At 44.3% G+C, this 12,023-nt stretch overlaps 1 protein-coding gene across 1 annotated transcript; it reads right to left on the bottom strand.

Moving 5' to 3' along the window:
* Positions 1 to 2,043: 2,043 nt before the first annotated feature.
* On the bottom strand, positions 2,044 to 10,667 carry RPSA (ribosomal protein SA). The gene is made up of 7 exons (XM_084620917.1): positions 10,562 to 10,667; positions 7,620 to 7,788; positions 6,130 to 6,248; positions 4,274 to 4,519; positions 3,100 to 3,228; positions 2,700 to 2,892; positions 2,044 to 2,186 (listed from the first exon to the last, which is right to left on the bottom strand). The coding sequence occupies exons 2-7, from the start codon at positions 7,750 to 7,752 to the stop codon at positions 2,092 to 2,094; spliced, it is 915 nt and encodes a 304-aa protein (XP_084477043.1). The 5' UTR covers positions 7,753 to 7,788; positions 10,562 to 10,667; the 3' UTR covers positions 2,044 to 2,091.
* Between the last annotated feature and the right edge of the window lie 1,356 nt (positions 10,668 to 12,023).

Genomic DNA, 12,023 nt, shown 5'->3' with positions numbered 1-12,023 from the left:
CAACCCAGGTTTGATTTACCACAACGGCAATGGAGCCGTCTGAACTGGTTTCATACCAGACATTGTGCTGTAAAATGCCACCAATTCTGCTAGAGACAGTCCATTATGTCAATGTGGGGAGCCACAAACCATGATCATATTGTTGAGGACTGCAAAATGACAACTTCCTGGAGGTCTTCATACCTTGAACTTTGTTGATAACAACACTGGTGCTTGGCTTACAGAATTGCATACATCAAATCATGCACTGTAACCTCACAAGCCTGGTGGCTCTAGGGCATAAGCCACTCTAAACATCAAAGACTCATTGGTTTATCAGAGCACCTAAAATCATCAGCAGCACAGCTCCATATAAACAGTCTTATATCCACTAGACAAGGACTATGCATAGACTTGTCTGCGCTCACCCGTGTGTCTTATAAAATGGTTAAATTTGAAATTAAAAGGCTGGTAGGGTCACCTGCTTCATAGTTGATTTCTAGCCCCTTCAGATTCACTTATAGTACTTAAACATTCAAAACATCCCTCATTCCCACCACCCCCACTCCAACAAAATTAGGCTTAAGATAGGATACACAGCTTGGATCAATGCCCACACAAATATAATCTGAAATGGTGGGAAACAAGCAATCTGAATAATGGTAAAATGTGAGAAAACTGAATGCTACTTAAGTTAAAAACTGCACTTGTTTCAGAAGCATCTCTCACTGCTGGGCATGTAGATATATAACAAAGGGGCACAAGGTCTTCCCAGTTTTTGTGTTAGATACAATTTTCAGTTCTCCTTAGCATCAGGCCTTAAATATCTAACTCCCAGCACAATTTTAATATGCAATTGATGATATTCATGTATGCATTCAAGAAGTGGTCTGAGGTGGTAGTTTGTGCAGCATGCATGGACATATCCCCTTTACTGCTATCATCCATTATTTGGAATTTTTAAGGAGTTACACCTATATGATAGGAGACAAATGCACACTGGCTTCTTTTTATATTGCTTCAGTTTTCCATCTGTCTGGGTTTCAACAGCCCCCATCCTACCAGCCATGGAGTTTAGAATCTATGGCCAGTTAAATGTGAATATAGGCTTTTAGTACTGACAGTCAGTGAACTTCTGTCTTTACTCCTTCTTAGTCTGTTTCTAGATTATTTTTGACTCACTCAACCTAGTTTACTGCCACTATTAACTCCTGGCTCACCAGCCCTGTAAATTGCCTCTTGAAATTATTCAACTTGGCAGGAAATGGCTTCTCTATATTGCTTGTTTTACAGATCCAGTGTACAGATTGGTCACTTACACCAGCCTGAAGGAAAATCAAATCAATGCCCAAATGTACATTTACTTGTTGGCTAGTATTTTATCATAGCTGTAATGGAACCAAGCTAATTAAGGTGACTGAACTTCTCCTTTGTCCTTCTGAAGTATTCTGACTTCTCTATTTCCTTCCACAGTTGCATTTTTTGCCTATGTATAACAAGCTACCGGTTTTGAGACTTCCCATACTGTGGGTCTCTGCTTCATGATAGTCTAGACTCTAGAGAGAGATCAGAAAGGAAAACTTGAGCTGACAGTTGCTGGGGATCTTAACAAAGGGGCCTGGAAGCAAGTCTTTACTCTTCCCCAAACTGTTGTCTTGGAAGGTCTGAAGACCCTTAATATGACCTTAGGAGTGGATTGGGGCTACTGCTTTCTACGGAGTTCTTCTGTCCCTCTTTCCCTTTGGGAAAAAGTGGTCTCACGGTTTGGCTTCTCTTGCCATAAAGGATTTGGGAGTGCTTAAGGCCTCAAGATTTCTTTATACTACCTGGCTTTCCCTGGAGTGGCTCCTATTGTGCTCTGTGAAGCATTTGTGTCTGAAAAAGCACAAAAGACGACTTTACAAAGTGAAAATTATAGGTTGTATCTTGGGCATCCCAAATCTTGGCAAGTGCCCCATCTCAAGTTTGCCTATGTCTAAAGAAACTAACTGGAAAGTAACAAATTGAGATTTCAGAAAACACCAACATAAATATACCAGAAAGGAGGACCAGAAATGCAAGGTGTAAGAAACAGATCTTTTATTTACTTCTTTCACTGTACTTGTACGGAAGTTAAGACCATTCAGTGGCAGTCCCAACCCACTCAGTGGCCTGTGCTGTGGGAGCTGCAGACCAGTCTTCAGTGGCAGGCTGGGCACTCCAATCCTCTGAAATAACAAAGTGACTATCAGGAACTTCTACAGCAATTGTACTCATTCTGTGCACCTATTATTAACAAGTTTCACATGCATATCTAATCATGCATTTGAATAGGCAAGAACCCTTTTGGAAACAAAAGTGTGGTTGACTGTTCATGTATCCCATTGGAAAACAATTGTGATCACTAAAAAGCACTGATCCAAAGGTTTAGGCTCTTAAGACAGGGAAATCTATACAAATTTCCCAGATGAATATATAAAATACTTCCCAATACTCAGCCATGCTAGCCAGAGGACATCTGCAGGAAATGTTTAGCAAATACTATGGAACTGCACCCAAACCTAATGAAAATCTGAGGAAATTCACTCAATGCATACGAACACTAGTCAGAGCTCTATGTACATCTCCAAAGTTTCATACAGTTGACTATCACCAACTCAGATCTTTAAAAAAAATCCCCCACATAAGAAATTCTATATCTGCCATCAACTCTTCCTTCAAACATTTCTCAAAAAACTCACCAGTTGGGAATGGTTGGATAGGCACAGATGGTACCTGCACCCCCTCAGACCAATCTGCAACCTCAGGCTGAGGAGCAGGAGCAGCAGCAGCAGCCGCAGCAGCGGTGAATTCAGGTGCTGGGGCTGTCCATTCACCCTGGAACTCCTCCTTGGTAACTGCCTTCTCAGCTGCAGCCTGCTCCTCCTTTTCAATCTACCAGACACAAGATTGTGAGAATCTCAGAGGGAGGGAGTACATTCCTATATTCGTTAACTTGCACTGATTGAAGACCATTTAAAATTGAGGTTTTAACTATTTTAGTGATTGTATTACAGATGAAACTGCCCTCAAGTGACCTGCAAGGTTGTTTCCATACCCTCCCCTACATGCACACTCCCAACCCAATCCAGAAGTTTTTACCTCCTCAGGATCTCTGTAGAAGTAGAGGTCAGGCATAACCTCCCATGGGTGTTCACGGGAGATGGTGCCACGCATACGCAGGACCTCACGGGCAAGCATCCACCACATCAGACCCACTGAATGGGCCCCCTGAAACACAAACTGGTGTCTAACCTTTGGTTCAAAACCAGTCCTTTAAAAAAAAAAGATATACGTAGCTGAAATCTATAAAGGAAGAGCACAAAATGGACATACCAAGTCCAAACTGCTTAAAAGCACAAGCTCTTGGAACTGACGAATGCTTATTTTTCCCTCAAACCCTTCCTGAGGGTCCTTCACAAAGCAAGATAAAGGCAACTCTTTTGGGCACTGCTCACTTTTCAGATCAACAGTGAAAAGACCACATGAATGTAGAAACAAACAGTTGTACTATTTATGGCAGACATTAGTATGGATCAATCACTAACACCTGGGTAGACTGTACATGGCTCAGTGAGAGTCATCCTCTTGGCTTATGAGGGTCAGACCCCACAGACACCCCAAAAACATCAAGATTTTAAGAACAGACATGAGTAGTATGTTTATGGGGTAACTGAACTGACATAGCTAAGAAAGCCTGACCAAACAGACATAAGTTACAGCATATTCTGAATATGTTCAAGTTTTGACTTAGATATGAACAAATTTCAGAGGTAAGGGTCTAAACATCCTAGGCTCCTGCTCCCTTCAGTCTCACCATTGGGGTAGTTCCAGAGGGAGTGCAGATGTTTCCAGAGCAATTTCTTCATCAGCTGGAAGACTGATCTTGGTGCTTCACTTTTATCTCTCACATTTAAGAAATGTCGCAAGAATCACTATCAAACTCCACTCATTGGACTGCAAAGGCCCTTGTGGCGTTAGCGAAAAATCCTGCTGAGGTTACTGTAGCACACGTCCTACACTTGAGAGTTCATTGGCCAGAAACTGACCTCAGCTCCAAGCTCTAACAGTGTGCAGTTCAATCCCTCCTTCACACCATCTTCCCCACCCCGCCCCATGCCAAAGGCTTTAACTGGTTTTTTTCCAAATTAGATATGCCACTACTTTCTAGCCCTTCTCTGCAGATAGGGTTTTGAAAGAGTGCATACTAAGGTTTCCATACCATGGATCTAGAGTGAGTGCCAAAGGGAAAAGCACTGAATACTAGAGCAATTACCTTATTATTGCATGGGATAGCAATATCCACATAGCGCAGCGGGGAGTCTGTGTTGCAAAGAGCAATGGTTGGGATGTTAACGTAAGATGCCTCAGTCAATGGCTGATGATCAGCCCGGGGATCTGTAACCACCAAAAGGCGTGGCTCACGGAAGGCAGCCTGGATCTGATTTGTGAAGGTACCAGGGGTGAAACGTCCAGCAATTGGTGTAGAGCCAGTGGCAGCAGCAAACTTCAGAACAGCACGCTACCAGGGGAGTAAAAACAAAACCAGGATTACACAGCTGGATTGACAATCTCTGTCGTGGCACTGTGGCAACCAAAGAGGATATGTATTTTTGAATGACACTCTTTCGATCTTAATTTCCACTGTCTGAGTGAACTCCTCTGGCAACTCAGCTCTGGCATGAAACAGAATGGAATTGTATTCAGTTATTCCCAGTTCTGCAAGACTGAAATGAAGGAGTAAAACTTTATCTGTCAGTGAAATAAGCAGCCAGCTCAGGACTCTGGAAAACAAGGGACCACTTCCTAATCCTAACCATATGTGACTCCCCAGAGGTCTTTTCTCTTAAATGTCACTAAATCTAGCTTTACCATTTACCTTGCCTCTGTATTTACACTGATCCTCTTGTAACAAATACCAGGTGAGGGTGAAGGGTGTAAGGAAACAGAAGACAGACAAAGAGCAAGATATTTCTCCCCAAATTTCTATACAGTATTTCAACTTCCCATATCTGGCTGCAGCAAAACTTTAATCACAGGTTTAAAAACTCAGTTAAATTTACCTGTGACAATGTCTCAGGAATATATGACCAAGTCTAATTTACTGAAAAATTCTTTAAGCCTATCAGATTTCTCAACTAAACTGGCACATGGCAGGGATTGCCATCAAACTCCAGTCACGGAAAGACCGTGTTCTGGTGTTAGCAAAGATCCTGACATGCTGCTTCACTGTAGCACACTTTTGGCACTTGGTGCTGACTCTAGTTTCTTGCCAGTGACCTCTCAAGTTTTAACAGGATGCAGTTGAAGTATACAACAAAATCCATTCATAAGCACAAGAGCATCAGGTTATATCTGGTAGACCTATACAATACCTACTTATCATGGCACTATGAATTTGAACCCACTTTGGTCCATCTCTACCAATGCAGAGAGGCAAAAGCTAACAGTGGCTAGGCTAGACTTAATTTGAAGGGTAAATTCCCTGCTGTATCACATATGGCAGCATCTCTAGATTTGGAGAATGAAAGTAGGTCTTATAAAGAGTTTATTACTAAAATGAAATGTGACAGCACTGCAACGCAGGAAACCCAGAGATACCATCTCATTCAGCAACAACCCCTACCAACATGCAATGTTAACGGATTCCCAAGGGACTTTGGAAAAGTGACAGCTGCAATACTGGGCCTCCAAAAAGGATGTATAATGCAGGAGCTGGTTTTTCCCCAAGATTACAAGAAGTGAAGAAAGAAATGTGCATAATTAGAATGCATGAGAACCCATCTAAAACAAGTGATTTAGTCACTAATCTGTCATTACCTTAATTACTGTCACCTAGCCCTCACATCCAAGACACTTGCTCTAAAAGACCAGACCAACACACTATGAACTATTCAACTTGTATCTGCAAAATATACAGATTTGAAGCTTCTGTGTATGTGTGAAATTTGCTGGAAATGGACACTCACACATTCTTCCCAAGCCCCAAATGCTAAGAGTCTGTGTCCAAAATAAGCATTAGATTTCGGGTCGCCTGCTTCCCATTTACTGAGCCTCGCAGCCCTGCATGCAACATATGTTCCGTGAGCACAACTCTACAAAAGCAGGCCTTATGCCCTGTAAATAACATACCTGTCCAGTATTCCTGGAAGAGATGACGCTCACATCAGCTGGGTTTTCAATGGCAACGATGGCACGGGCTGCCAATAGGAGCTTCTCCCAAGTCCTCTTCAGATTGATGATGTAAATACCTAGTGTTAACATCAGCATCCACAATAACCAACAAGTATAAGCTCTCATTGGAGCTGCACTTTTGTGTAACTAGATTGGCATGTGGCAGCGATTACTATCAAACCCCAGTCACAGAGGGAACACCTCTCCTGGTGTTAGCGAATATCCTGCCATGCAACTCACTATAGCACACCTCCGACACTCAAGAGGTCATTGGTCAGAATCTGGCCTAATCTCTGAGCTTCAACAGCGTGCAGTTCAGACTTATAATGAGGAAAAACAAAACAATGGACCACCACATATGCACAAAACAATTTTGTTATTCAAACCCAGAGCTGTAGAAATTTTCTGAATTTCAGTTCGGTCATTGATTTAACATTTGACAAAAAGCATTTTTGGATCAATATTATAGCTGGGGGAAAAACTGACAATAAAAGCCTCAAAGTTTTGATTTTCAAAAACCAGTTACAAATTTAAAAATCCTGCACAACACTTTCCCCCCTATTTTTGGCCAGCTCTATTCAAGCCATTCCTGCTCGTTTGACACATCATTGTGTAGAGAGATAATACAGTAAGGAAAAAAGATACAAACCAATAGCATTTACTAAGTGATTTGAAAGACAAAAAACTACACTTGGGTCTTTATTTGTCCCTTTTTTGAGGTATAGGTGGAGGCCTGGAATTGAGACATCATACCTACCTAAATCGTGAAAGCTGAACTTAGAAGGGACATGATATGGAGTCAGACTGTTTTTGTTGGCATCTATTTAACTCCAGTATTAATGAGTATTTTGGCTAAAGGACACCTTTGTTGAACATCCCTAAGACCTTCCAGGTATCTTCCAGCATAATCCGGTTAGACTAGACTATTTCTAAGGTAAAACCATAAGCAGGAAATAAAGGTTTGTGAAAGTTTATGTGCATCATAAGCCAGAAAAGGTACAAACCCAAGTTTTAAAATATGCTTTCAGTCATATATACATATCAGTGAGGAGGCTGTAGGTCAGGGGTGCGCAAACTTTTTGGCCCAAGGGCCACATTGGGGTATGGAAATTGTATGGTGGGCCATGAATGCTCACAAAATTGGGGTGGGGTGGGGCCAGAAATGAGGAGTTCAGGGTGTGGGAGGGGGCTCCAGGCTGGGACCAATGGATTCAGGGGGGGATCAGGGATGGGGCAGGCCGGATGTGGCCGTAGTATGCCCACCCCTGCTCCAGGTACTCAATGTTGCACAAGAAGAAATAGAACCCAGCTGCTCTGCCGAGTTGATTCTTCAAGGATAAAACTTAGCTGTGAATGGGTGACATTCTTATGTAACCCTGTTAATCATCATTACCAGTTGCTGCTACTAAACATCCATTGTAAATCCTAAAGCACTGCCAAGTACATACCATCACTTTTCCTTTTGTAGATATACTGTTCCATCTGAAAGTCTAGATTGGTGCCTCCCAAGTGGGTTCCTGCAGCAAGGAATTTGAGGACATCCTCCTCCTTCATCTGCAGGACATCGAGACCTCCGGACATTGTGAAAGTTCCCCTTTTAAAGTAACGGCAGGGAACCTGGAACAACAAATCAGTTCACTCCACCACAAACTTACACAGAAGTAACAGAACATTGGGGAATCCTAGTCACCGGAGGTTTTTAAAGTTTGTACAAACATGTAAAGGATAGTCTAGATCAGCATATCTCGCATGCAGCCATCATGGGCTTTTCTTGCAGCCACAGCCCCCACCCCCCGGGGAGGGTGTGCATGACAACAGCCCCTCCCCCAGGCCCACCACCAGGAGTTGGGCCCTGCCTCCCTGGAGCCAGCCAGAGTCCCCCACCTTCCCAAGTGCAATGGGGCTCAGCCCAGGGGTGTCAGGCAGCAAGCTCCAACCATGGGGTTGCAGGCTTTGGCTGCATCCCCCTGCCAAAGGGCTGTAGCACCAACCCCACGCCCACCTCCCCAGCCAAGGCTTAATTTGTTCCCCAGCTTACCAGGGCTGAGTAAGTCTGCTGTGAAAAGTGATCTGTATGTTTGTTAATCACTTCTCACTGCCTCCCACCTAGCTATCACCTCTGCTGCTAAGAAAAAATGATTTCACAGCAGTAGACTTACTAGCTAACAAGTCGAAAAAGTAGGGCTGTCGATTAATCGGACTGTTAAACAATAGAATACCAATTGAAATGTATTAAATATTTTGGATGTTATTCTACATTTTCATATATTGTATTCTGTGCTGTAAGTGTATATTTTTCATTAAACTTCAGAGCCTATAAGTCCACTGAGTCTTAATTCTTGTTCAGCCAATTGCTAAGACAAACTAGTTTGTTTACATTTACAGGAGATAATGCTGCCCGCTTATTTACAATGTCACCAGAAAGTGAGAACAGGCATTTGCAGCACACATTTGTAGCTGGCATTGCAAGGTATTTACCTGCCAGGTATGCTAAACATTCGTATGCTCCTTCATGTTTAGACCACCATTCCAGGGGACATGCTCATTAATGCATTTTTTAAAAAAATTAAATGTGTGACTGAACGCTTTGGGGGAGAATTCTATGTCCTCTGCTGTTTTACCTGCATTCTATCATATATTTCATGTTCTAGCAGTCTCAGATGATGACCCAGCATATGCTGTTCATTTCAACAACACTCACTGCAGATCTGACAAAATGCAAAGATACTTCCAAAGTAGCTACAGCACTCGACCTAAGGTTTAAGAATCTGAAGTGCCTTCCAAAATCTGAGAGGGAGCATGCTTTCAGAAGTCTGAAAAGAGCAACACTCCAATGTGGAAACCACAGAACCCAAACCACCAAAAAAACCCAACCTTCTACTGGTGGCACCTGACACAGATGATGAAAAAGAACATTCATCAGTCCACTATGCTTAAGATCCTTATCGAGCAGAACCTGTCATCAGCACGGACACATGTCCCCTAGAATGGTAGTTGAAGTATGAAGGGACATGTGAATCTTTAGTGCAGCTGGCATGTATATCTAGTGACACCGGCTACAAGAGCGCCATGCGAATGCCTGTTCTCACTTTCAGGTGACATTGTAAACAAGAAGCAGGCAGCATTATCTCCTGCAAATGTAAACGAACATGTTCATCTGAGCAATTGGGTGAACAAGAAGCAGGACTGAGTAGACTCACAGGCTCTCAACTTTCACATTGTTTTATTTTTGAATGCAGTTTTTTTGTACATAATTTTACATTTGTAAGTTCAATTTTCATGATAAAGAGATTGCACTACAGTACTTGTATGAGATGAACTGAAAAATACTATTTCTTTTGTTTAGAGTGAAAATACATGGAATCAAAAATAAATATAAAGTGAGCACTGTACACTTTGTACTCTGTGTTGTAATATATTTGAAAATATAGAAACATGCAAAAACATTTAAATAAATGGTATTCTATTAACTCTGCAATAATTTTTTAATCGCTTGACAGCCCTACTAAAAAGAAAGCCACCATAAAAGCAAAAGAAACAAAAAAAATGAGAACACGCAAAGCACTTTATTTGTGTTTCTATTCTGTTTAGGCTCAAGACAGACGGACAATACCTTATTTTTATCGTGTTTGCAAAACACCCTACATAAATAAATTACTATGAACTGCACGTACGATGTATGGGCAGAATTAACTTTAGGAAAAACGGTGAGAGCAGCCACAAGCAAGAGTTGGCGTCCACATCCGGAAGCCACCCAGAAATTTGTCGAGAGAACCAGGGGGTCTAGCTTTGGTCCTGCCACAGTACGGGGCTCGACTCCTTGAGGCCCCTACATGCCCACGACAATCCCTAGCGTGGGGGGGGGGTGTCACGTAAGGAAGGGGTGACTGAAAACCCACAGTTAAACGGCTACCCAAAAAAAAAAAAAAAAAAAAGGCAACCGGCCCACTCCGCAACCCTGCCACTGGTTTGGCTTTTGCTTAAACCACAGGCAGTACGGCCGAGCTAACCCAAAAGGAGCGACCCCCCCCCCGCGCCCAGCACGGGGCACGCGGCGGCTCTGCGCACCATGCAACCGCCGCTCCCCGAAACAGCAGCAGCAGCGACGCCCAACCCCACCTCGCTAGTGGCGGGGGGGGGGGGGGGGGGAGAGACACGCGCTCACCGCTCGCTTGGCGGGAGCCGCTTTGCAGGCGGGGTTCACGAAAGGCCCTTGACTGCCTGAGCCGGGCCCAGGCGAGCTGGAGGGGGAGGGGGAGCATGCCGGAGCCCGCCCCGCCCCCGCACGGCCCGGTCCCGAAACTGCCCCAGAAGCTGCCCGATCCGTAGCCCGCGGTGCGGACGGTCCCCCAGGCCGGATCCCGCCCCGCTGCTCCTCCACAAGCCTCACCCGGTGACAACGCCGTATGGGGGACCTCGCTAGGCTCAACGAGCGAAAGAGGGAGGCGGCAGCCAGTGACGTTCATTTATATAGTCCCGTCGGCCAATCAGCGGCAGCAACGTCAGCGGAAGTGAGGCAAAGGGGGTGAAGGTGGCCTGGTTCCTAAGGGAAGGGAAGGGAAGGGAGGGAGGCCCGGGGGCTTAGTAGCAGTCACGTGGGCAGCGGCCGGCAGGTGGCAGCAGAGCGGCGAGTGTTGGGGACTCCCTGGCTAATGCGGCTGGGGCTGGGCTCGGAGGGGGCCTGCCCCTGGGCTTTGCTTGGGGCTGGGCTGGGAGCCAGGCGTGCATGGGGTACGAAGCTATAGGAGGGCTCTGGGGGCAGGGAGAGGCAGTGCCTGGGGTGGGGCCCTAGAGTAAACACGTGGCCGTCACTCCTCTAGTACAGCGGTTCCCAAACTGGGGTTTGCCAAATGTGACAGGGGGTTCTCAGGGAAAAAATTCCCTAATGGTGGACAGAGCTGTCCCTAGGGACCCTGGGCAGCATGGGACTGGAGCCCCTGGACTTCCAAGAGCTAAGGAGATCAAAGCATGCATATCTATCACACTGAAGAAAAGGAGGACTTGTGGCACCTTTGTCTCTAAGGTGGAAAGGGAGGAGGATATTTCTTGCTGTTTTTAAAATTAAATAGGCAGCTAGTATTGTTTTTAAAATTATTATGAAGAACAAGTTTAACCTTTGTTGTAACGGGCATTGTTTGCCTGGACTTTTTGCTCAAGACCTGAATGCTTGTGTAGGAGGAACTCTTTGAGTTGGCTTCTTAAATAATGCTGTTTCACATCTGATACTCCTTGATGAAACATAGGAGCCTTGTCTTACAACAGGCTCATTCAAAGTGATACAAGTTACAAAAGTGAAATCTTGGAAGAGTGTTGCCATTTTCATAATGTAGTAAAAATACTGCAATGATAAATAATGTGCAATAAGCATGTCATAAAAACAAATTTTGTGTTTCTAAGATCACCACTTTTATAATTTATACTCAGATAAAGGAGAAAATCCCTGGAAATATTCATTTTTAGGAAGGGGTTCGTGAGTCTTGGCATTTAATTGAAAGGGGTTCATAGGTTGTTAAAGTTAGGGAACCACTGCTCTAATGTAAATCACCCCACCCCGCACACACACTGCTGCCAGCTCCCACCATTTTATCCCCAAGCCCAGGCCTGCTGGTATTTGGGTTCCAGTCCCAGCTGCTGGAGTCCTTTGTTCTGCCCAGACCCTCAGCTTTCACACCCCATACAAGTAAGGGTCCCAGCCCTCCTGGTTATGGAGAAGAGCTTGGAAACAGGAAGCAACTGCACCCTAACAGCTCAGAAACCACTAGTAGGCAAATTAAAATAACCCAACTGATGATTTGTGAATTATTTGCTATTAGCAGTCCTGCTGTCTGCATTGATCACTGCAGTGCTGAAGT

This window comes from Lepidochelys olivacea, assembly GCF_965140295.1.
Source record: "Lepidochelys olivacea isolate rLepOli2 genome assembly, chromosome: 2".
NCBI classification, from domain to species: domain Eukaryota; kingdom Metazoa; phylum Chordata; order Testudines; family Cheloniidae; genus Lepidochelys; species Lepidochelys olivacea.
Note: the sequence above shows the minus strand (reverse complement) of the source record. Positions and strands in the feature narration are given on the sequence as shown.